Source organism: Zeus faber (assembly GCF_960531495.2).
Source record: "Zeus faber genome assembly, chromosome: 5".
Taxonomy (NCBI): domain Eukaryota; kingdom Metazoa; phylum Chordata; class Actinopteri; order Zeiformes; family Zeidae; genus Zeus; species Zeus faber.
In genome coordinates, this window is record NC_137192.1 from 32,209,409 (window position 1) to 32,234,698 (window position 25,290).

General features: G+C 49.0%; 1 protein-coding gene across 1 annotated transcript in view; it reads left to right on the forward strand.

The window, feature by feature from the left end:
• Window positions 1-25,290, forward strand: part of LOC307230239 (inositol 1,4,5-trisphosphate-gated calcium channel ITPR1-like) — a 69,588-nt gene that overhangs the window by 18,801 nt on the left and 25,497 nt on the right. Inside the window, exons 10-41 of the mRNA XM_080000475.1 lie at window positions 663-758; window positions 875-919; window positions 1,876-2,030; window positions 3,005-3,104; window positions 3,257-3,417; window positions 3,519-3,660; window positions 4,281-4,439; window positions 5,613-5,785; window positions 6,296-6,415; window positions 6,780-6,974; window positions 7,071-7,322; window positions 7,435-7,576; window positions 7,669-7,826; window positions 8,009-8,195; window positions 8,324-8,456; window positions 8,562-8,616; window positions 8,716-8,881; window positions 9,032-9,205; window positions 9,294-9,368; window positions 9,516-9,653; window positions 9,746-9,871; window positions 9,982-10,182; window positions 10,307-10,558; window positions 11,227-11,352; window positions 11,487-11,615; window positions 13,019-13,139; window positions 13,252-13,436; window positions 13,544-13,692; window positions 13,808-13,919; window positions 14,568-14,603; window positions 20,070-20,202; window positions 21,808-21,995. Coding sequence (XP_079856601.1) covers window positions 663-758; window positions 875-919; window positions 1,876-2,030; window positions 3,005-3,104; window positions 3,257-3,417; window positions 3,519-3,660; window positions 4,281-4,439; window positions 5,613-5,785; window positions 6,296-6,415; window positions 6,780-6,974; window positions 7,071-7,322; window positions 7,435-7,576; window positions 7,669-7,826; window positions 8,009-8,195; window positions 8,324-8,456; window positions 8,562-8,616; window positions 8,716-8,881; window positions 9,032-9,205; window positions 9,294-9,368; window positions 9,516-9,653; window positions 9,746-9,871; window positions 9,982-10,182; window positions 10,307-10,558; window positions 11,227-11,352; window positions 11,487-11,615; window positions 13,019-13,139; window positions 13,252-13,436; window positions 13,544-13,692; window positions 13,808-13,919; window positions 14,568-14,603; window positions 20,070-20,202; window positions 21,808-21,995 — 4,584 coding nt within the window. The remainder of the gene's footprint in view (window positions 1-662; window positions 759-874; window positions 920-1,875; window positions 2,031-3,004; window positions 3,105-3,256; window positions 3,418-3,518; window positions 3,661-4,280; window positions 4,440-5,612; window positions 5,786-6,295; window positions 6,416-6,779; window positions 6,975-7,070; window positions 7,323-7,434; window positions 7,577-7,668; window positions 7,827-8,008; window positions 8,196-8,323; window positions 8,457-8,561; window positions 8,617-8,715; window positions 8,882-9,031; window positions 9,206-9,293; window positions 9,369-9,515; window positions 9,654-9,745; window positions 9,872-9,981; window positions 10,183-10,306; window positions 10,559-11,226; window positions 11,353-11,486; window positions 11,616-13,018; window positions 13,140-13,251; window positions 13,437-13,543; window positions 13,693-13,807; window positions 13,920-14,567; window positions 14,604-20,069; window positions 20,203-21,807; window positions 21,996-25,290) is intronic.

Below are 25,290 nucleotides of genomic sequence, written 5' to 3' on the forward strand. Positions count from 1 at the left end.
AGGACTTTGTGTCGTTGACAAAACTATGCGCTCCCCCCTGTGTTGTATAATGTTTAAAGTATTTACTTTATCGGAACGCAGCCTGTCACAAACAGGGGCCCCTTTGAGCGGGAGCTCATTTTATAGCGCTCCATTTTAAAGTGGTAATCCATGAGATTCCCTCTGTTGGTTTGGATGATACTGCAATGGAAACGGCGGAGAGGAGCGCAGGCGGTCACGCACATGCATTGAATGGCTGTTTCTTAAGGAATGTCAGCTTAGGGCGTCCTGGTGGCGCAACAGGATAGGGCAGCGTGCCATAAAGGAGGGAAAAAAGGCCTGCAGCGATCCCAATTCACATCCAGCATGCGGACGTTCGCTGCGTGTCCCTCCCTCCACCCACCCCCCCATTTCCTGTCTCTCTCCACTGCGCTCTACAATGGGGGGGGTTCAGGCTCAAAAACGTATAAAATACGGTATTTTTTAATCAAAATAATCGGACTGATTTCCCAACACCAGGTTAATTACAACAACGGTGTTAATGTTATTTAGGAACAGGAGAGGCACTTAAGCTGCTCCAATGCCTCCAAGCCTCTCATGTCTTGTGCTTTCGGACAGAAGCGTCTGCTGAATGAATAAACGTAAACGTTATATTGTTTGTGATACTTCCCCCGTGTTTTCAGGTGGTGCAGCATGATCCATGTCGAGGCGGTGCGGGGTACTGGAACAGTTTATTTCGATTCAAGCACCTGGCCACTGGACACTACCTGGCGGCGGAGGTCAGTGGCTTGGCGGCGGTTCGTCCGAAGAAACTGCGAGTCCAAAAACGCGCGATCGCTTGGGTTAGCGACTCAAACACTCCTTTCTGACGCCTTTCTGATTTCATGTTTTCCAGGTGAATCCGGATTACGAGGAGGAATGCCAGGAGTCGCGCTCTTCGGTAAGCAGCCATGGCGGGTTCCGTTTGGTGGAAATAACCTTCAGTTGTGTTGGTTGCGTTTCCACATTCCAGCAGTAGATGGTGGTGTTTTGTGGTAAAATGTGTGTGTGTGTGTGTGTGTGTGTGTGTGTGTGTGTGTGTGTGTGTGTATATTTGGTGACCAGCAGATGGGAGCCTTTCACTGAGAATGATAATGTGGCGCCATGATCTTCCCTTGCAGCTCTACAGTCCATCTTGTCTTTCCACAAAGCAGAGCTGTAAATGTTTACCAGCTCCTTGCGGAAGTGACTGACAAATTCAAATATGATTTATTCATCTATATACCTATTTATTTATTTGTTTGTTTGTTTGATTGTTTGTTAATACATATATTTATTTATTTATAAATTAATACATTTATTGATTAATTAATTAAAACATTTATTTATTGATTTTGATATCAAAATATTTGTTTTTTGAGAACATAACTCCCATGGGAGGACATCTAATCAAAAGAAAATCCCCTGATTTATAATGACGGATGCTGTTAATGACACCTGAGTGAAGGCTGATGATGTCGGTCAGCTCATTTATTTACTTTATGGGGAAAATGCCATTAATACTTCTATAATTACCTCCAGAGATTCTCCCAATTACCGCTATGTTTATTTGATTAAGGCCGTGACGGTTTTTGCCGGCACAAATGATAAACTAATAAAAAAATGAAATTATAATGAATAAATGACATCAGATCTTTGGGCTATCTTCTGGTTGGACCATGAGTCTATGAGCTCGGTGTTGCAGAGTCGCACAGCGCTGTACCTGCTGCAAACCCTCCCTTTGGGCCGCCATCAAACACGACCTTACGTGTTTTTTACGCATCATTTTTGATCGCGTCTTTATTAATCCTACATCCCACAATGATCATACAATTCGGGTGTCATCCTTTCTTGCATCGTGACCCTCCCCTCCCCCAGTTGGACTCCGAGCAGGAGACCCTGCGCGCCCGTCTGAAGAACATCCAGGACAAGGTGATGTACACCTTGGTCTCCGTCCCCGACGGAAACGACATCTCCTCCATCTTCGAGCTCGACCCCACCACCCTGAGAGGAGGCGACTCGCTGGTGCCCAGGTGGGATGTTCACAAGCAGCCTAGACAAAAGCACGACAAGCTGCACACATGGTCCAAATCCCGACCCCTCACTGTTTCCATTTATAACACTTGACACGTGAAGCAATATCCAGGTCACTTCAATATAAATACAAAACTAAATATGCAAAATGGACTATTATCCTTGTCAATTGACGGCGTTTGAGGGTGCAGCTGTAATCTCCATATTATGCTTTCAAATGTGTTTAATGCAGTTAATTCCAAATAGGTTTAACAAAAAAACATCAAAAAACATCAAAACCAAAATAGAAGTGTCTGGATGCCTGTGAGTTTTTATTGTCTGCATCAAAAGGTGGATAAGTCCACCTAAAATACCAACAGCACTTTTTCTAGAACACTGCTCCCCACGCTGTAATCTAATATTTTTCTTACAACCAGCTATTGACGATAGATTTGTTTCTTGAATTAGATTTGTGGTAATCAATTCATCCTCTTACTTTCCTTTGGTGTAATTGGTTAAATGGGTCAAGAGGGTAAAGCCTGAAAGGGTCGATAGTAAATCCTAAACCTAAAATCTAAATCTAAAATGAGATTGAATCTGGAGAAAATAACAATTTGCATAGATTCATAACCATTCATAGCAAAACCGTTGCTTTTGTAACATAATAGTATCATAGTCACTGTAACATCATAAGCTTTAGGTCTGAAGTATCCATGATCCAAAAATGAGCAATGAGAAAGTTAGGTCTACTTTTTTAGGTCGACCCACCTTCCATCCTCTAACAGAACAACATCTTTAATAGCGCCAATATACCACATAATATTTTTGTATGTTTTCAAATTTTTGTTTAAATAGTAAACGGTATACGGAAACAAATTCACGCAAATAAATGCAAATAAATTCTTGTCTCAGTTAGCAGAGAAATGTGACGCGTGTGTGTGTGTGTGTGTGTGTGTGTGTGTGTGTGTGTGTGTGTGTGTGTTACATCTCTCAGGAACTCCTACGTGCGCCTCCGACACCTGTGCACCAACACATGGGTGCACAGCACCAACCAGCCGATCGACAAAGAGGAGGAGAAACCCGTCATGCTGCGTGTGAGTGACAGCATGGAGCTCTGAGACGCGTACCATGTGGCCTGCACCGGGTCGCTGGCGTTCCGTCATATTCCGCCTTCATCGCCTCCAAAATCGTCCACAGCCCTGTCAGTCAAACTTTTTTGGGGGGGGGGGGTTTTCTGGGTCTTTAGATCGGCACCTCCACCCTCAAAGAGGACAAAGAGGCCTTTGCGATCGTTCCCGTCTCCCCGGCCGAAGTCAGAGACCTGGACTTTGCCAATGATGCCAGTAAAGTTCTGGCTTCCATTGCTGGGAAGCTGGAGAAAGGAACCATCACCCAAAACGAGAGGAGGTATACACAGGCCGAGGCGAGCTGCGAGCTTCCACCGCGGTGACTAAACCCTGGTCGATGGCCAGAAACCTACTGAAAACCTTTCCCCTGTGTGAACGCAGGGCGGTCACCAAGCTGCTGGAGGACCTTGTCTTCTTCGTGGTGGACATTCCCAACAACGGGCAGGACGTCCTCGAGATCATGGTTAACAAACCCAACAGAGAGCGCCAGAAACTCATGAGAGAACAGAATATCCTCAAGCAGGTACCGGCTCTTTCAGGCCTGTTCAACTGGCGGCACGTAGACCGAACGTGGCCCGTGTAATAAAAACAATAATTATAATAATAATAATAAATATGAAGGTTAGCTGTTTATGTAGCGCTGAATGCACCAACAACCATATGACTCTACAGAAGCATTGTGCATTAAAGAATATAAAACGTACACTAGCAATGTATTAGTTGCATTTAAGTTTTTTTTTTGTCTTTTTTTTTTAATTGACAAAGATCATTTGAAGAATATGAAGGTGGTTTGGGATTTTATTTTATTTTTTTTCCCTTTGTTTTTCAGTCAAACTGCATTCTCAACAATGAAAATGGCTTGGACCGGTTGAGTTTGTCAGGCCCTTAAAAAGAATGCAGTTATATAGCACTATCACATTACCACACATTACCCCATGGAGCCCTTTTTATCAGGCATTTTTTTTTTCGTACAGAATGGGCATTGTCTGCACCTGCCCCTCTTAGCGTCTTTGCGCGGGCCCGCCCTGGTTTGATCCTTAATGAACGTCCTTGACATCGACTGGCATCTCCCTTGCTTTTTTACGCCCTTTTAAGAGGTGTGTTATGTGGGCTGTATTTTAATCCCCGGTGCCCTTGGTACAGATATTCAAGCTGCTGCAGGCTCCCTTCACGGACGGCGGCGACGGCCCCATGCTGCGGCTGGAGGAGCTGGCCGACCAGCGCCACGCCCCCTTCAGGCACATCTGCCGCCTGTGCTACAGGGTGCTGCGCCACTCGCAGCAGGACTACCGCAAGAACCAGGTACGACCCGACGGGAGCCCCCAGAGCTGCACCCCAGGCTCTGCCCACACTGAGGAGTCTTCCGGTGACATCAAAACGAGGCGGGAATGGGTTATTACGGTCAACACACCGGATAAAATATACACACAATACAATACACAATGCAAAGCAGGGATGGGGTTTGGGTTCAACCTCGTCCTGGAACGGGGAGATTTGGGTGACGTTTGGCTCGGCTCACGCAGGTTCATTCTTTTTACAGTGATGGTGCAGAGTAGATCATTAGTCTATATCCGATGACATTTGATATAAGAACAGAGCGGGCCAAGACAAAAGTTCACTGGAAATCCTATATGCATATGGATATTCATGTTATATACTTCACTGAATGTTAACAATGATCAAATATCTAATATATGTTTTGTTGACTTAATTTTTTTAATCTCTTTAATGGTTGACATTTTAGACTGTCTGTCTTTATAGTTGTAGAAAAAAAGGGGGGGGGGGGACTTCTTGGAAAAAGATAGTGTATACTTTGTTCATAAATTGGGAAAGCTATTTTCACAGGATATTTAAACAGTGGTTTCAAAGTGTGGGATGTAAAAGGCATGTTCATTCCATTATCCGTGTATATTTATAGTTAGCGTTGCTTTCTTTTCATTTAGGTTTGGGTCTCTAAACACACATACGCAGTAGGAAAATCTATTAGTTTGAATGAAGCGGTTGTCGACTTTGTGTTTGGTGCACATCTCCTTGGCAGCACCAAAGCGATTGTCGCGCTATGGAATGTAAGAATTTGCTGTGACTTGGAAATTAAATTTAAATGTCTGAAGGTCACTCATTTATCCCATGGATCTCAATTCTCCGAAATGCTTGGTGTGTAATTACCCACACTAATAAGGATGTACAGATGTTAAATGCAAAAGAGAAAACAGAATACCAATGTTGAACAGGGTCCTGGTATTCGTTTAACTGATTTCCTTCAAATTTCTAGAGTCACGCTAGATTAAATCAGGGAGCAGGACCTGGTGGTATGTGCTGTTCCAGAAGAGGGTTCACACTGGAAGAGCAGATCACAAATGCGTGGACGTGGATGTAAATGTGTAATATGGGATTAATGGTCGGGGGAATATTTGCACTGCCGTTATATCCTTGTAAGAGGTTAGTGTGTGATGAAAGGCGCTGTGCCCCCCCCAGGAGTACATCGCCAAGCAATTCCGCTTCATGCAGAAGCAGATTGGGTACGATGTGTTGGCAGAGGACACCATCACAGCCCTGCTGCATAACAACCGCAAGCTGCTGGAGAAACACATCACTGCTGCCGAGATCGACACCTTTGTTAGCCTGGTCCGCAAAAACCGTGAACCCAGGTGTGTGGGTGGGTGGGTGGGTGCACAGAATAAATTTCACTTTTGTATGAAACTGAGCCCGCCTTAGTCTACCCGCCTTAGTATCTAGATCCAGTTTACATTTTGAATTCTGTTTGTGTCATGTCCCATGCTTTTTTTTTTTTTTTTTTAACAGTGTTTAATCACGTCCTATGTTCAGACTTTAACATTGAACTCCTAAAACATCCCGATTAATATTAAATTGACAGCACATGCCACTGGCCCGGCTACAGCAGTTGTAAATTACATGGCTGCGGCATATCTAATGGAAGTCTGGTGATTCTAGGAATGTTTTGGTCACTGGGCAACTTAAACATGATGCACATGTAAAGGGGTTCATTGTTCATTGATTTTATTGCTCGAGGAAGTTGTGTGTTTTTCAGGAGCAGATAATTGAAGTCCGGTGCTCGGGTTTATGTAAAGGGGATTTTCTCCGCAGACCATCGTGTGTGTGTGTGTGTGTGTGTGTGTGTGTGTTTCGATGTCCCCCAGGTTCCTCGACTACCTGTCGGACCTCTGCGTGTCAATGAATAAGTCCATCCCTGTGACGCAGGAGCTCATCTGCAACGCCGTGCTGGACCCAACTAACGGAGACATCCTCATAGAGACCAAGTGCGTCTTCTCCGCACATTGACCTCGGTGGCGGCGTCTCGACCGTGGTTCTGAAATGCTCAAGTTATTATCAGTCACCGAGGTTGCTGAATATCCCTTGCTTGATAGGCAGACGTATTGCATTCATTTAAAATGCTTCAGTCCGTTACGGTTAACGGCATTGTTTTTTATCCCAGAAGCCCCTTCTATCAGTGCTTCCATGGCCCGGGTCAAGGGTTTCTTTCAGTGACAAAACACACACAAACACACACACACAAATTTAGTACGTCATTAATATGCAGAGCTGATGATCTGCTGCAACAGAAGTAACTGCACGATTGCAGTTTATCTGGACGAGATTCGTGATTTGTGGGATTCCCTGCAGGCTGGTGCTGTCCAGGTTTGAAATCGAGGGCGCATCGATCGGGGAGAACTCCGTGGACTCGGAGGAGGACGAGGAGGAGGTGTGGCTGTTCTGGAAAGACAGCAACAAGGAGATCCGCAGCAAGAGCATCCGAGAACTGGCCCAGGATGCCAAGGAGGGCCAGAAGGAGGACCAGGAGGTGATCAGCTATTACAGGTGCCGCCACAAGATTCACTTTGCTGTCCGGATCGATGGGACTAGTCTTGGCGTCTGGGTCTGGTTCAGACTCTCGATCCATCTCTGGCCCCACAGGTACCAGCTGAACCTGTTTGCCAGGATGTGTCTGGACCGCCAGTACCTGGCCATCAACAAGATCTCCGGCCAGCTGGACGTGGACCTGATCCTGCGCTGCATGTCGGACGAGGACCTCCCCTACGACCTGCGCGCCTCCTTCTGCCGCATGATGCTGCACATGCACGTGGACCGGGACCCCCAGGAGCAGGTCACCCCCGTGAAATACGCACGACTCTGGTCCGAAATCCCCTCCCAGATCGCGATCGACGAGTGAGTTCACCGGTCCCGAAGAGAGTCTTGTACGAGTCTGTGTCCATTCCTCTCGAAACTAGCTCCAAGCAACAAAGTTTAAAAGGTCGATTTTTTTGTTTTCTGGCCGTAGCTATGACAATGATGGGACGTCTAAAGACGAGATCAAGGAGCGTTTCTCTCAGACAATGGAGTTTGTGGAGAACTACCTGAGAGATGTGGTGTGTCAGAGCTTCCCCTTTGCCGACAAGGAGAAGAACAAGCTCACCTTCGAGGTCGTCCCCGAGCATTACCGAGTCACGGTCACGTTGCAACCGCGTCGACTCGGAAACCCCGGCTGAGCCTATCGGTCTCCCCTTGCATCCAGGTGGTGAATTTGGCCCGGAACCTGATTTATTTCGGCTTCTACAACTTCAGCGACCTGCTGAGGCTGACGAAGATCCTGCTGGCCATTCTGGACTGTGTCCACGTGAGCACCATCTTCCCCTTCAACAAGATGGACAAAGGGGACGAGAATAAAGGCAGGTGACCGACAAATGTCCAAAGGTCGAACATCTGTGGTGGACTCCTGTGGGTAACGTGTGTGTGTGTGTGTGTGTGTGTGTGTGTGTGTGTGTGTGTGTGTGTGTGTGTGTGTGTGTGTGTGTGTGTGTGTGTGTGTGTGTGTGTGTGTGTGTGTGTGTGTGTGTGTGCGCACTTCTAGGCAGTAACGTGATGCGGTCTATTCATGGGGTCGGGGAGCTGATGACTCAGGTGGTCCTGAGAGGCGGTGGCTTCCTCCCAACCACACCCCTCAACTCCTCCGACGGAGACTCTGTGAAGACCCAGACCGAGCCAGAGAAACAGGACATACTGGTGATGGACACCAAGCTGAAGATCATCGAGATTCTGCAGGTGAATTTGGACTCGTACTGTATATACCGTAGACTCGTTTTTGTCCTGCGACGTCATTTTCCGAGCCTCCTGGAGAACTTTCACTGTCCGGGGAAATAAATGTTGGTTTATTTTGCTTTTCTTTTCAGTTTATCCTGAATGTGCGTCTGGACTATAGGATCTCCTGTCTGCTGTCTATCTTTAAGAGGGAGTTTGATGAAAGCAATTCCCAGAATGAACTGTCTGTAGCCGGTGCTTCAGAAGGACCAAACAACATGCCAGGTGCGGTCATCCCACCGCCACACTGACCCCTCTTAAAAATTTGAAGCGGGATTTGATTAATACAAGACGAGAATTTGATATTGGACTTTTTTTTTGTCTCCGTAGGGGCTCTGGACTTTGAGCACATTGAAGAGCAGGCCGAAGGAATATTTGGCGGAAGGTAACAGCTTATAACTTAACATATAGACACAGGTTCATAATTCAGCGTGTTTGAGTTGCTTTCTCCAATCGCCGTGTATTTTGGCATCCGTGTTCCTAGTGAAGAAAACACTCCGTTGGACCTGGATGACCATGGTGGCCGTACCTTTTTGAGGGTACTTCTCCACTTGACCATGCATGACTACCCTCCGCTGGTCTCCAGGGCCCTCCACCTGCTCTTCAGGCACTTCAGCCAAAGGCAGGAGGTCCTTCAGGCCTTTAAGCAGGTACCACAACACTACATGTTTACCCACGCTCGTCCTACCTGGAGCAATAATCTTCTTATATGTCGCCATTTGAAGTACTTGACGCCTTTGTGGATCTGTGCGTCAACAATAAGATGAAGCTCATCCGTGCCGGTCCGTGTTCATCTTCAGGTCCAGCTGTTGGTAACCAGCCAAGATGTGGAGAATTACAAACAGATCAAGTCTGACCTGGACCAGTTGCGCTCCATCGTGGAGAAGTCTGAGCTGTGGGTGTGCAAGAGGCAGGGGACGGACGAGGGGATCGACTCTGGAGAGGCGCTGTCCACCCAGTCGGAGCACAAGAAGGTACCAGAGAGGCATCACCATCCCACTAGTCACCTCGGGAAGGATCTTGACGTTTGGATTGAAGCACTATAGCTGTTGTGTGTTTCAGGGTGACTCGGGTGGTTCAGACAAACCAAAGAAACCTGAAAGCACCAGCAGTTACAACTACAGGGTCGTGAAGGAGGTCAGAAAGAGTTGGTTTATTTTTTTTGTGTGTGTGTCTGGAATTGTTAGTGATCATTACAAACCCTGTAATAAGCCTTTAGTCCCCAGACTGAAGGTTAGATCTCTCTGGCTCTTCTCTTCCTTTTGTCTCGCTGTCCTTTCACAGATTCTGCTGCGACTCAGCAGACTGTGTGTCCAGGAAGGTTTTTCAGGAAGGAAGAGTAGGAAGCAGCAGCAGAGGCTGCTGAGGAACATGGGCGCTCACGCTGTGGTGCTGGAGCTCCTGCAAATCCCTTATGAGAAGGTGGGGAAATCTCTCTTTATGAAAAGAGCGTTTTTTTCTGTGACTGAATGTATGAAATGTCTTATATCTTATATTTATTTTCCCCATTCCAGGGAGAAGACATGCGGATGCAGGACATCATGAAGCTCGCCCACCAGTTCCTGCAGAATTTCTGTGCAGGGAACCAGCAGAATCAAGCCTTGCTTCACAAGCACATCAACCTGTTCCTCAACCCGGGGGTGAGCAGCGCCCGCCTCGTACCCTCACGTCTCATTTGATTCGACACCTCCTTCCAGCGTTGACCGACAACTATTTCCTTCCTGTTTCCCTCCTCCTTTCATTGAGGCAGATCTTAGAAGCCATCACCATGCAGCACATCTTCATGAACAACTTCCAGCTTTGCAGCGAGATCAACGAGCGAGTGGTGCAGCACTTTGTGCACTGCATCGAAACGCACGGACGCAACGTCCAGTACCTCAAGTTCCTGCAAACCATCGTCAAAGCCGAGAACAAGTTCATCAAGAAGTGTCAGGACATCGTCATGGCGGAGGTTGCACCTTCTGCTCGCTATCTTCTGCTCAGCCGCTCCCTGTTCTCTATGACTTTGGTGGCCTGCACGCTGCCGCCATGTCTCCTCTGTGTCTCTGGTCTAACTGTGTATGTCTTTGTCACAGCTGGTGAACGCAGGCGAGGACGTCCTGGTCTTCTACAACGACAGGGCGTCCTTCCAGACTCTGGTCCAGATGATGCGGTCGGAGCGGGACCGCATGGACGAGAATAGCCCCCTGATGTACCACATCCACCTGGTGGAGCTGCTCGCCGTCTGCACCGAGGGCAAGAACGTCTACACGGAGATCAAGTGCAACTCCCTGTTGCCGCTGGACGACATCGTACGAGTGGTCACCCATGAGGACTGTATCCCAGAGGTGAGATGGGACTCCATGTTTGGACGTAGACAGTTTGTGTAGCCACCAACAGGGCTAATACAGTATTTCATGCTAATGAATGACAATGGACACCTTTCGAAGAAGAGAGTCCCGGTGCGGTGTCCCAATCTCTCACAAGCCTGTAGCGCTGCAACGAAAGTAGGACCTTTGAAATTAGTCCTTGTTGAGATAATGTGTGAAGATTCAGCAACTGGATTGCTTATTTCTCGCCGCAAACTTATTCAGAAGCAGATTTTGGTGTACTGATGAGATGAAATCGGTGAACATTACGGAGTAAATAGAACTATTTACTTCTTACTATAAAAATGACTTACTAGTAAATTGAAGTAAATAGAAAACCCGGACACCATGCTCAAACCTCATTGGCTCACAGCACCCGGAACTTGTGCTCGAACCCCATTAGTTCACAGAACTAGGGGCCTCAGGAGGCTGGTTCCTCCCATTTAAACAGAGCGTCAGGAACACAATGGATTTAGAGGCACGTTAGAATGGCTAGAATGCATAATCTGAATGGTATTTTCAGCAAAAACCTTGAAGAACATGTTTTGGGGACCTCAGAGCCCTATAATTAACTTGTGTAAAAAGGAGCCTAATAGGCCCAATTTAAACCAGGAGGATTCCTATTGTACCTCCCCCTTCTATTCCAGGTGAAGATCGCCTACATCAACTTCCTGAACCACTGCTACGTGGACACGGAGGTGGAGATGAAGGAGATCTACACCTCCAACCACATGTGGAAGCTGTTTGAGAACTTCCTGGTGGACATCTGCCGAGTAAGGACGACCGAGGGCAGATCTTACAGTTTTCTGGAAATGGCATTTATATGAAACTTTATAAAACTATGTGATGTTTGATGTTCATGAAACTATGTTTATTTTTAAATAATTATTATTTTTTCTCCTTGCAGGTCTGCAATAATACAAGTGACCGTAAGCACGCCGACACCATCCTGGAGCGCTACGTGACAGAGACCGTTATGAGCATAGTCACCACCTTCTTCAGCTCTCCCTTCTCCGACCAGAGCACCAGCCTGCAGGTAGCAAGTTGGAAACATGTTCTCTCATTTTGTCCTTGACCCCTTGTCTTTTGCATGTACAGCGTGCACCGTACCCTCTACCCCAGAGCTTTGCCACGGAATATTACCTCCATGTGCCAGGACCAGGAGAGCGAGGGATGGTGGATAAGTTCATGTCTTTTCTGACAAGACCGGGTGCGATGTGTCTCCAGGGCAACGGATGACGACCCACCGGCTAATATCATAAACCCCGCACAGCACGCATGCAGAGAATCCCTTTCTAGACATAACCAAGCGGCGTGACGCCTTCCACTTCCCGGCCTGTGTATTTCATTAGAACCGAGTCCATCGCCGCTGTTTAATTTCTCCCCAAGAGTTTCTAAAAATACCACTTCCGTGAAACTTCCCAGAATGGTGCCTCTGATTAAGATATCCCTCGCTGGCGGGGGAGGAGTGACGTCCTCCTCTCTACACATGAGTTGTTATTAGCCAGACGGGTTTGTAATAGTCCTTCAGGGCTCATAGGAATTCATGGCCTGTCACTCCAAATTAGAAGTAGTTTAGTTTATGCTTATATTTATTTATTTATTTATTCATGTGAAAACCCTTTCCTGAAACTTTTTGTCTCGTAGATTGATGGAAATATAAACTATTATTCGAAATTATTTAGAGAAATGGGTCCGTTGCTGATATGCAGTAGAAGCGGTTGGATAATGTTCTGACATGTAAACAAACATTGGAGACACTCCTCACAACTGAATACACCCTCCACGGGGTTCGCATCGTGTCGTTAATAGTCTTTTCTGACTTAATTATAGCCTCGACAAACACAAAAACCCTGACGCATGAATAAAACTATCACGCCCGTATTCGGAGCTGACGCTCTACATTGTTTTTTAATCTCTGCTGTCGTTTCTTCAACGCCCTGAATCCTCTGCTGCAGGCGTCGCTGCTGGGGAGAATGATGGAGGTATAAGTTTCAAATAAACACCGGCTGGGCGTGCACGTATTCTGCTGTATACAATGAATCACAAGTTGTGGCATTATTAATATGTATCGAAGCCCTCTCTCATGCCGAAGCCGTTAAGGCCCTTTTCTTCAGTTGAGAGAGTTGACTCACTCTGGGTACTGTAGGTGTTCTGAGACACCGATTGCTTGTTTATTATTTCTTGGGGGAAATCAACAAACCATGCAGCACTATACAGCACGATGCATCACTTCAGGTTCCATGACATGACCCTTGCTGCAGAACTCACAACTGGTGTCCTGGGAGCATTTCCTTTTTTAAACAGTGGTGTTGTGGGATTGGTATCAACTATCCACTCATTATTATTAATAATATTATTTTTATTATTATTATTGCGAAGAAGTGTCTTTCATTAAAACTCACAAGCCTTCGTCCTCACGGCCTCTTTGTGTCTCAGACCCGGCAGCCGGTCTTCGTCCAGCTGCTGCAGGCTGTGTTCAGGGTCTACCACTGCACCTGGCTGGTCCCCATCCAGAAGGGCTCCGTGGAGAGTTGCATCAAGGTCCTCTCCGACGTCGGTTAGTAGCGCTCGTAGCTTCGCGGCCACGGCTTTTCATTTCCCGCGGCCCAACGTGAAGTTGACCAGGAAATCAAAGTCTCTGTCCCTTTGTGGCTGTGTGTCCCCACCAGCCAAAGGGCGAGCCATCGCCATCCCGGTGGACCTGGACAACCAGGTGAACAGCCTGTTTGTGAAGTCCAACAACATCGTGCAGAAGACGGCCATGAGCTGGAGGATGTGCGCTCGCAACGCGGCGCGGCGTGACTCCGTGGTGACAGCGTCGCGGGACTACAGGAACATCATAGAGCGGCTGCAGGTGGGTGTGTGTGTGTGTGTGTGTGTGTGTGTGTGTGTGTGTACACGTGTGCGTTTTGGATGCCCGTGGAGGCTTACATTGACTTTTTTTTGTTTGTGGCGTGGCAGGACATAGTGTCGGCTCTGGAGGACCGCCTGCGTCCGCTGGTCCAGGCCGAGCTCTCAGTGCTAGTGGACGTGCTGCACCGGCCCGAACTGCTTTTCCCAGAGAACACAGACTCCCGCCGGAAGTGCGAGAGCGGAGGCTTCATATGCAAGTCAGTGCTCCGTGTGCGGGTGGACCCAGATTTTTGTCCCCGTCTCACCCCACCTCACTATCGTGCCTTTTGGGAACTGAAGGTTTGAGGGAAATGTGTGCTTGTGCGTGTCCAGGCTGATCAAACACACCAAGCAGCTGCTGGAGGAGAACGAGGAGCGGCTGTGCATCAAAGTTCTGCAGACGCTCCGAGAGATGATGACCAAAGACCGAGGCTACGGGGAGAAGGTAGGGAAGGCGCAGTCCCACATGTCTGCTACAAAGGGACAAAATGCCGTCCAGACCTTTCTTATTTGATTCAATACAGAAAGAATAAATGTTTGCACTCATTTTTTTATATATATATTTTTTTTCAATGAGTGGGATATTTGTCTGTTTCTTGTTATGCATCGTACACAGTTTGGTATGAAAATAAATGTATTAGTTTGCTTAATATATAAAAAAAAAATAGGTTTAAATGTGCCACATATACATTCACTCTTACAGTATGGTTGAAGTAGCTAACGACTGTACATATTGTGAAACGCGCGCGCGCGCACACACACACACACACACACACACACACACACACACACACACACACACACACACACACACACACACTGAGTACCACAAGGATTTAACTGACAAGGACTTGGCTTGTTCTAACCTCGTAGGGCGTGTCAGCATTCAGTTTTGGGGATGAGGCAGTGAAGGTCTGCTCACTGTAGCCACCACTTTTCAGAAACTCTCATGGCTGCAGTGTCCATAGTCGCTCAGAATGTTTCTTCTGTTTTGACTATCTTTAGTTCACTTTGTTGTGCTGTGTTGTTGATTTCTGCTCACGCTTCCCGCTGTGCTCTTCTCTAACTGCCCTCACCTTGTGTTCTCTTTCAGCTCAGGGCCTTTGATGATGAGATGGATATGCCCAAGGTTGTTCCTCTTTTTTTCTTCTATTAACCAACTCCCCTCTTATAAGCTGCTGCCTGTTTAGTCTGCGTAGTTTTAGAAGTAGTCGTAGCACCGTGGCTCTGTAGCATCTGGAGATCTGGGGCTCTAGGCACAGCTGGTTAAAAGGAAAAAAAAAAAAAAAAAAAACACACACAGACCTGCAGCACTGGTTGCCTTAAGCAGCAATGATGATCATCTTGAATTTGTGTGTGTGTGAGAGAGAGAGAGAGAGAGAGAGAGAGAGAGAGAGAGAGAGAGAGAGAGAGAGAGAGAGAGAGAGAGAGAGAGAGAGAGAGAGAGAGAGAGAGAGAGAGAGAGAGAGAGAGAGAGAGAGAGAAGAGGAGAGAGAGAGAGAGAGAGAGAGAGAGAGAGAGAGAGAGATGAGCGTGAAGTTCAAGGTGAGTCACTTGCTTACCAGGCTGGCTGCCAGTGCTGTGTGGTGTCTTCACAATAGACTGTTACATGATCTAATTTTCCGTGATCACAAAATCAAATGAAGTGCCTCTTTTGTACTCATTAAGAAAGCCGGATCCACATACAGACGCACTAAATACTCTCCTCTTATTTTATTTTAGTTCTGTATGCACTATTTCCTTCCTTTGTGCCGCTGTCTGACTTTTCCTAGTGTGGGGTGTTTCCCCTGCAGCTCCTCTGTCCGCCAATAGGGGGCACTGTGAGAGTGTGCGTCTGCTAGGGTGAAGAGGTGTGTGTGTGTGTGTGTGTGTGTGTGTGTGTGTGTGTGCGCGTGTTTATGAATGTGAGGGGCTGTGGCAGGCGGTGAGCTGTGTCCTATTTTTTATTTTTTTTTCCTTGCCTGCGAGCTGCACGATTCCTGGGCTCCCGCCAGCTCTGGGCTGAGGTTACATAAGAAGCAGGCTTTTTTTTTTCCTGGAACTAAGCCCCTCCACTGATGTGTGACCTTCAGCAGTAATTGCCAATAAAAGTGTAGAAGAGCTGTTTACCCAGAGACTGTGTGTGTGTGTGTGTGTGTGTGTGTGTGTGTGTGTGTGTGTGTGTGTGTGTGTGTGTGTGTGTGTGTGTGTGTGTGTGTGTGTGTGTGTGTGTGTGTGTTTTGTGCACACTGCGTGTGTGTGTGGTGGGGGTGGAGGTGTGGGGTGATATAGGGGCTGTTTGCATGTGTTAAATAGAGAGCGAGGAAGACGGGGAAATAGGAGACCGGGCGCCTCTCCACACCTGTCATGTGTTGTATCTGTTTCCACGCCGCGTCGAGCGCGGCTCTGATGTTCTGCGACGCCGTCCCGTTGTCACTTCCGTCTTTTTTAACGAGCGCCGTCAGTCACCGCGACACGACTCCCCGGCTTCTCCGCTTCGCAGCCGCCCCGGGGTTTCAGAGTCGGCGCTGTCGGGGCGTGTCCGGGCGTTGGCGTTTGTGTCGCCCGCCCGCCTCTCCTTTGGGTTTTCTGCTCAAAAGTGCGGCGAGGCGACCGGGCCGGGCACGAGGGTCGCCCCTCGGACGCCCGGTGGACGCGGAATACGAGTCGCCCGTGACCTTTGAACGTGAGCGCGCTCACTGTTTTATGCGCAACAGCTGCTGGAGGAGGGTTTCTCCCGGCAGAGGTTTGAGGCGAGCGACATAGTTTCCCCCCGCAGCTAAATGTCACCGGGTTGATTCTGGAGTTCTTTTCTGTTTTTCGCGGCCTTCCTGTGCTTTTTCTTCCAGTTGGAGCAGGGGGACTTGGCTCCCGCGGCAAAGAAGGCGGTGAACTATGTGTAAGAACGTGAATAGCAACTGGCCCCGATTCAAAGTGTATTCATTACAATACAGTGAGGAAATGAAGTGGGAAGCAGTGAACCATGTGAGATTTGGGCCGGTTCCAGAATCGGGGCTTGCACGTAGTCCCTTGTCCTGAACGAGGGTGATGTCCTAATTCTCCCCTCTTTCCTTGACCTCCCGCGTGGGCTCTAAGCGATGCACGTAAACGACGCCGAGCTAATCGCCTCGCAGACGAGCCGCCTTCTTCTGGCAACTCGTTGGTGCCGACGCCTCGGAGGGTTGTTCTTTACTACGGAAAATCCTTTCCTTCCTATCTGCGCCACCCAGAGCCCCTGCCGCCCACGATGGGCCGTCGTCGTCATCTGACCGCTCTGGCAGAAGCGGGTCAGCCGCCGTTAAAAAAAATAAAAAAATAAAATAAAATAAAATAACGGCGCGGGTTTTTTTAAACTTGCCTCCTTTTTACTGTTTTAGGGTTTTAGGAGGCTGCGCGCACAGCAGGCAGCGTGGTGGTAAACCCCAGCATCCCTGATGGTTTCCAGCGACTTCGACATATTTCGGCCAACGCCTGCGAAAGCACAAACACGTGTGCACGCACTCGCATGCTGGGGGGAGGAAAAAAAAAAAAAAAAAAAAAAAAACACCCTCTAAAAATCGGCGTCCGTGGTGTTTTTTTTTTTTTTACTTTTAGAGACTTGACGGAGTCATGACCTTGATAAGGAACTCGCCGCAGGGGGGGGGTTTCCGTGGAACGGCGTGCGGCGGAGGAGGGAGGATGTGGCGGGTGTTATGGCGGGTTTGTCGGCGCTGGCTGCGGTCAGAGCAGAACTAGTTAATTTGGCAGCGGGAGGGTGTGTTGTTTTTCCTGTTTATTCTCTCTTGCCCTGTCCTCTTGTGTGTGTGTGTGTGTGTGTGTGTGTGTCTCTCTCTCTCTCTCTCTCTCTCTCTCTCTCTGTCTCTCTGTCTCTCTCTCTCTCTCTCGTTTGGTGGCAGATGGGCACTGTAAGCAGCTCTGTGGCCTGGTTCCTTTTGAGATTATGTAACTCTCGCCCCCCTTGCCCTCATCGCCCCCCTCCCCTCCCCCCCGTTCCGCTCCTGCGGTCCCCTGCTTGTGTGTCTTTTTACATAATCGTGCGTTTGGAGCGTCGCCTCTCACCAAACATTTCATCCCGGCGCGTCCAGTCTCGCCGTTTTCCGCGGAAGCACGAGGCCTCTCGAGACGCCCGGTGTTGTGGTGCGGTTGCGGGGGCTCATTTAAAACGGCGTCCCCGTGGCGCTGGGTCGTGCTCTGGCGCCGGTGGCCCACATCTGTGACGGAGCGATTCACTCACCTGTAACCGCCACGTTGCACTTTTAGGGGCCGCGGCTTCCTCGTCCTAACAAGTCTAACCGGGGAGGGAGGGCATGGCTGCTCACAACAAACCGCTTGCATGCTCACGCAGAGAGGCGCAGGCGCCTCTCCAGCCGCCCATTAACCCCGAGCTCGGCCTTTCCCGCCCCGCTGCATGAAGACTAACCCTGTGTTTGTGTTTTGCTGCTGTGATTCACCTCGCTGCGCCAGGAGCTGGATCACAACCAGCCCGAGAAGCTTGTGGAGGACCAGAAGAGGGTAGGTACACGCAGACGGCATGCTCACCTCAAAGCGCCCACACAGCAGGAAGGACACTTTTGAATTGGGGCCGAGCCTTCCGGGGTCTCACCTGACAAGGGGGTTCATCTCCAATTTTTGATCGTCACCAAGATTTGTCTACTTTATTCTTCCGTTTCTCTATTAATCTCGGCGAGGGTGTGGTTTAAGAAACACAAATAATTGACTAATAACAGCCAATTTATAAACCCCCCCCCCCACCACCTTTTTTTTTTTTCTTTCCCTCCCTTCTCCCCAAATACCGCTGTTTGCTCCCTCTTGCCGCTTGTGTAGAAAACACCATCGTAACCTCATGTGTGTCGTTTATGAAGGAGGGCACAGGTTAACATATCGTGTCAGTCGGCTCGTGGAGCGAAGAAAGGGGTCCGGCCCACCGTCGTTCACCTTCACAAAGTCAAATAAGCCGACGCCCATATGCGGTCGACCCGGGATCCTACTCACTGCCCCCACAAAGTGCCCGCACTCTATATCTTTCATTTCAAGTCACTTCAGCACCACCGCTCCAAACCTTCTGGGTACACGGCTACCTCATACCAGAACGCAAACTGGTATCGCCGATCTTAAAGTCAAGATAATTATTTATTCTTAAAAGTGAAGCTGTGTTGCCGTGCGGTTGACGAGGTCGGGGTTTGGGCCTGCCCTTCGCGCTGGTGGCCGGCTGCGTTTGGGCCGCGGAGCCAGACTGTTGCATATTCTTTTCCGACGCGCAGCACTTCACGCAAACAGGCTGAAGATCGCAGCAGACCAGATGATTGGACCGGGGAAATTTGGCCGGGTCCGGTCGTTTCCATTCATGAAATCTCTCTCCGTTGTCAACTGGGGAGGGCACCAAAAAAAAAAAAAGAGTCTGTTTTGGGCGTAGTGAGGCCACCGATACGCTTTCCACGGCTCGCAAATAGCCCGCTTCACTCGGGCTACGATGTTCTTTTTAACGAGAACACGTTATTTAACAAGTGGAGGTACGAGAAGTCTCCGCCTGCCTCCAGGCACCTTTCAACCTGTTGGAGCGGAATCTGAAGCTATGCCTGAATGGGAGAGTGAGTCCTGAAATCATTTGAAACCTTGTGTTTTTTTTCTTTTTTAAGTCACCGTCCACGACACACTCCCACACACTGTCGACGGCGCCGCCAGTCTCCTGGGTGGATTAATTCATTGGCATATAAAGTTTGTGTATAAAGTAAGTTAGTGTGCTGGACAGGGCGTGGCATAGGGGTGAACTTTTGTTGCACACTTACACTTCATTTTGTTTTCACGTTTCACTGTGGCCCTTGGTGCCCTGTGGTCAAGGATGTCACTATTTTATTTTTTATTTTTTTATATATATCCAGTCCACAAGGAGTGAGGAATGCATGACTTCTATCTCCTAGAAAAGTCGAAATCCAAGTCGAAATCCGAATCGAAACCCAAACCCTGGTCCACGCTCTTATGCAATGCCTTTCCTGTGTCGACGCTTACCCACGGACTATCTGAACACACACGCACACACACACACATACACGCACGCACGCACACACGCGCACTCTCCCCATGAGGGGTCTTATCAGGTAGTTATGGGCCAGGGTTGCCATAACAACAGCAAAGTCGTGCCTGGGAGCGCTCGTCACCGGATGAGTCACGGTGTGGGAGGGTTGGCCCCAGGTCGGTCGGCATGAAAACCAGGGCCCTGCGTTATCGTTGCGCAGCTTTACTGCTGCTATTAATACACACACACACACAAAAAAAAACTTTGGAAGAGGAATGAGGAGACGTCTGCCGCCTGGCCAGTCTGTCTGCAAGAGATTGTTTGGGTTTTGATGGTCCTCAGGAGAAAATAGTTTATATAGTTAGGATTTTGAAGGTCCGTTGTTTTGAAACCCTCATAGTTTGTAGCTCTACTTGCAGGAAGGTGTCATGATTTTCCGGTTCCGCTTCGTCAACACATACGATGAACCCGCTATGGTGGCTACGTTGATAGAAAAAAAGTATTTATTCCCGTATACCATACCCTCGTTATACTCCCTCTCAATTTTTCTTGTCTCTGATGTCATCCGGTTAAAAGCTCTCCTTTCCTTTCCCCCCCCCGCAGGGTGAGGCGCTGAGGCAAATTCTGGTGAACCGTTACTATGGCAACTTCCACCAGAGCGGGGGACGAAGAGACAGCCTGACGGCGTTCACCAACGGGCCCCTCAGTCCGGTAGGACCCGTCAAAAGCCAATCAGGTGAGGCCGCGCGACGACGGCGAACAAGGGCTTTCGCCGTTGAAGGGGACCTCAGTATTTTGGAGGGCCGGCCTAAATAATAGGTGCTTGGGGGCCATGTGTGAACCCGCCTCTTACGGGAACCACCGGACCGGTGGATCTCAACGTGGGGTCCAAGGTCCCCCGGGGGTCCTTCAGGAGGTTCCAGGGGGGTCTCCAGCAAACTTACTTCATTTTAATAGTGTTAATAATAACTTTAATAATAATATTATTTTAATAATGACTGTTTTCTTCCCAGTTTCACTGTTTGGACCAAATCATATTTAACAAGAAAAACCTCCTCAGATTGCGGTCCCAGAGACAGAATTATGGCGTCTGTGGTTTTGTATGAATTTGAGGGTCCTTGATGTGGACACGTTGAGAATCCCCACACTAGAGTGTCCCTCACAGCAGCTGCAGTCAGGTGCAGCGTCCAGATAAAAATGTTCAGCTGCACTACAAGGAGTTGTGTTCCTTCCTGTTTTAGTGAGGTCCATCGATAGCAGGTTCCTTCCTGCGTCTTATGTAAGCAGGGCTCTCTATCTGTTCGGCCCTGAGCGCTTTATCAGTTCTAGAGCCCTTTGAGCGCACAAACCACAACATTTCTATCAGCGCCTGATAACTTGTCACTGTTTTTTTGCGAGCCGTAGACTAAATATTTAAGTGAAGCGAAGTCAAGCCGGCCGTTTTTTTTCCTTTTTGCATGCAAGTTGTTTTTTCCACAGTATGTGGCTCTTCCAGGACACATGCATTTGCAAAAGAATGTGTGCAAAGAGCAACGCTTGTTTAAATGCGGCGCTACCATATTGACAACCACAAGCCGTATGGATCCCTCCATGTGTAACACGGATAACGCCGCTCTTGGATGCAGTGTAAAATGTGGGTGTAACCAGTTTATCCATAATTCAAAGGGAAAGTAAGGAAACAAGTGTTGATATCAGTGGCTTTACGCTATTTCAAGGGTATTTTAGATTATGTAGGAGGACGGAGAGAAGGATGTCCCTGTTCCTGGTTCGCCATCTCTCCCATGTGCACCGGTGTGCGCTGGCAGCGCACCAGGTCTCAGGAAGTCTACCCCGTGTGATCCACTTTGCACTGTTGCTAAGCGATAGCCTGCGACTTCCTGTGAAAACAGCCTCGCACCTGTTGCAGAAACACGAGCCAGGCGGCGAGCCGCATATCTACCCTTGAGTTGGAGCGCCGGGGGTACTGGACATTCAAAAACATTTTGAGGAGCGCCGGTGTACCATAGCACCGAAGAGTAATGTACCAGCCACACAGTTGATACAGTCAATAAGTAAAAAAAAAATGTTTTATAGGGATTCCAATTAAACCGTAACATCGAGCATCATTAAACATAGCCATAGAATGGTAGTTAAAGGATAAGTTTGCCATTTTTCAATTGAAGCCTTATTAAAATGTTTGTTATCATTTATAAAAGCCAGATAATTGGAGGAAGTACTGTACACTGCTCCTTGGGATGCGGAGGAGTCCCCCAAGTATGCATAGTCTCAGTCTATTAGCCTGAGCCGGGAGAACAGCCTCCCCATAGCCTGCGTTTTGACCCTGCCCTTGCCTGTCTCGCAGGATTAGGGGCCCCCGGGGCCCTGAGTCGCGGGGAAATGAGCCTAGCTGAGGTACAGTGTCACCTGGACAAAGAGGGCGCCTCTGACCTTGTCATCGACCTCATCATGAACACCACCAGTGACCGGGTCTTCCAGGAAAGCATCCTGTTGGCCATCGCACTGCTAGAGGGGGGAAACACAACAATACAGGTGAGTGGAAACCAGCCGTCAAATCCATAAGATGTGATGTTAATAAAAGATATTGCAGAAGTATTCTTGTCTCTGCTGTGTTTTTTTTTTTGTTTGTTTGGTTGGTTTTTTTTTTGAAACTTTGCAGGAATATGGTCCTCCATTTACGTATATCTGTGATATTGCACAGTAGAGTTTCACCAGCATCATGTGTATGTAGAACCTCTGCTGCCATAAGAGCAGTGTATAGAATGGAAGGCACATTTTGTCACAGAAGGAAGGTCTTCTTCCTAGAGGCCCTACAGTATGTAGGTCATTGTACCACCATGGCTGCATTGGTGCCCCAGCTCCCCCTCCCCCCCATGACTCAGCTCCATGCCGGGCCGCCCAGTAACTGGGCCAGGCTCTAGTATGATGTCAGCGCTGTTCTGAGGAATGCCCGATTAGAATTACTTCGTCAATTAGCAAAACTGACCATAATGGTGTGTATATAATGGTGTTATTCCTGTATTCCCGAGTACGTTCGGTGGGAACCTGCATCACAGTAATTCTCCTGTGTCTGTTTCCTTAATCTTTTCTGTTCCCGTGTCCGTTTCTCCATATGCCGATCTGTCTGTCCGTCTATCTGTCTGTCGCTCCGTGTGCCGCGTTGCGTAAGCAGCCGTTTACATAATCAGATTAGAGGTAGGGAGCCGCTGTAGCGGAGATAATGCGTTGGCTTCCCACGGCTGCTGCTGCAGAGCCGCGTCACGTGACGCCGGTTACATAAGGCCTGTGTGAATGAACAATGAGGAATGTCTCAGGCTTCAAAACATTCCAGCCTCGCTCCCACTCCCTCTGCGCTCGCTAGCTGGCCCAAAATGGGTCATGCTGGGCCTCCGGAATTGGGGCAGTGGGGAGAGAGGGTGGAGAGGCAGGGGAACACGGAATGGGAAGGGAAAAGGGAGGGGGTGGGGGGGGTTGGAAAGAAACCGGAGCTTCTTTTTCCGTAGCGCTCTTGAGTTCGCCCTGAAAGCAGTCTTCCTCCAGGAAATATTCTCAAAATATAATGTTTCCCCGGGTAACAAAGAGCCAAGCTTCTCTAGAGTGAGCGGTTTGTCAAAGTCAACGTCAGAATACCGGGACTCTGCGCGCATTCGCTCCCCCCTCGGCCTTTCCAAAAAAAAAACGTGCCTCGGGAATCGCAGCAACCCCCTTGAGATGTGGTGTGCCCGTTTCCAGGGACGGACAGGAAGGGCGTGGCAAGGATCTTGACGACCTGTGCAGCCCAGCGCCCGTTGGGGAGGGCGGTAGTCTTGGCGGGTGGAGGGTGCGACGGTGCCCATGACCCGCGCGGTGCACAGAAAGAAAGCAAACCAAAGCGACCCGACGCGCCCGGGGTCCGCGCTCCCTGCTTCCCATGCAGGGGCAGTGCCGGGCCCAGCCCCGTCTCGGGGGAACGTTATTGATTGGGCGCTCGTGTTCTTTGGAGCCGCCGGGAGCTTGTTTTCATCCCCGTTTACGCCGCCCCGTCTCGGTGGGCGCCCGTGATGTGACGGCGCATTCTGTTTGTTTTGTTTGGCTTCCCTCCTGGACACACACGCCGTGCGCGGAAAGAAGCCGTCACCCCCCCCCATAGGGATGGACTCGTGCCAGTGATTGTGGAAGAGCAGAAAGTCTGCAGCGGGAGGCTTTGAGCTGCGAGGCACTGGTCTTGCCCTTTCGGGACAGATCTATGGCACGGCGGTCCGTGATTAAAGAGCAGCAGGAGGGTGACGCGGGAGGGGGAAGAAGGAAACTTGACGAGAGGACCGCAGTTCCATTCGGTCTGCATGCGGCGCAGCCTGACGCGGGAGGGAGGGGGGGGGACTATAATAATATATAGCTCTTATATAACATCCCTTTGTTGATGCCAAGTAGCGGAACGGAAGGAGAGAGGGGAAAGCGCTGTGACCTTGTTTTTCAGACCTGTCCGCCCCCACCACTCGCCTTACTCTCATTCCAGTCAGGGTTCGTCGCCATGGATACAGACAGGCACTGTGTTTACCCATCACAACGGGGGGGGCTTGAGATACCCATTCCTCTTTTTCGCGCTTTCTCTCTCTCTCTCTCTCTCTCTCTCTCTCTCTCTCTCTCTCTCTCTCTCTCTCTCTCTCTCTCTCTCTCTCTCTCTCTCTCTCTCTCTCTCTCTCTCTCTCTCTCTCTCTCTCTCTCTCTCTCCTTCGCCCTCTCCCCTGTCACCATCGCTCGGCTCTTGCGCTCAGCCACCATGTGTTACTTCACCCACAACATGGTCTCTCCGTCATGTCGTCCCGGTCCTTGAATTAGAAGTGCGATCAAAACACAGATGGATGCTTGCTGTGGCGGAACAGACAGCTCTTCAATCTGGAGATGACCGGTGCTGAAACACTGGAGTGGCTGTTGCATGTAGACGATGGAGCCTGGAAGTCACGCTTTTCTATTCCTGTCGCATTTTAACGTACCCTCATCCATGTCCAACTCCCGTTACAAACGTCTTTCAGTGCGTCTTTAGGTGAGGAGGAGATTTTCTCTTGCACAAGTTAGCTAGGCTTTCATAAATGAGCCTGTAGAACTCGGACATGGAAAGAATTCCAGACAGTTTCATTATAACAATTCCTATTCTCCAACCAGTGTGACGTGCATTATAACACATTTGCCAACCCCACGTGTAAAATTAAAGCAGAATCTAGAAGTAGGGGACATCCTAGTCATGGGAACTGCAGCCTTTCTAAAACTATAGGCAGTTTAGAAAATAAATGTGATTACATAAGAAGAATAAAGTTGGCCGGCACAACTTTGAGAGCGAGCGAGAGCTCTCGCTATGGAGCCCGGTGTATGTGGCGTATGGGTGTGTTCTCGACAAATGGGCTTGTGCCGACGCCTGCGACAGCCGGCCTACTTTTGTGAACGTGCGTGTGTATTAGTGCATGTGGAGTTAAGCTTGTGTGTGCACTGTACTGTACAGTGTGTGTGTCTATGCCTGTGTGGGTTATGTAAGAACCTGAGCTCTCCAGTGGTGTGTGTGTGTGTGTGTGTGTGTGTGTGTGTGTGTGTGTGTGTGTGTGTGTGTGTGTGTGTGTGTGTGTGTGTGTGTGTGTGTGTGTGTGTGTGTGTGTGTGTGTGTGTGTGTGTGTGTGTGTGTGTGTGTGTGTGTTCTCCTGGCCTGGGGCCCCAGGTTTTACCCTCTTTTCCTGGCCTCCCACAGCTCCCCTGGCCCCCGCTACATATGATAAAGGGCAGAGGAGAGGGATTGATAGAGGGGAAAAGAGACATAGGAGCTCCCCACCTCCACCCAACGTTCTTGGCGTGCCCTGTG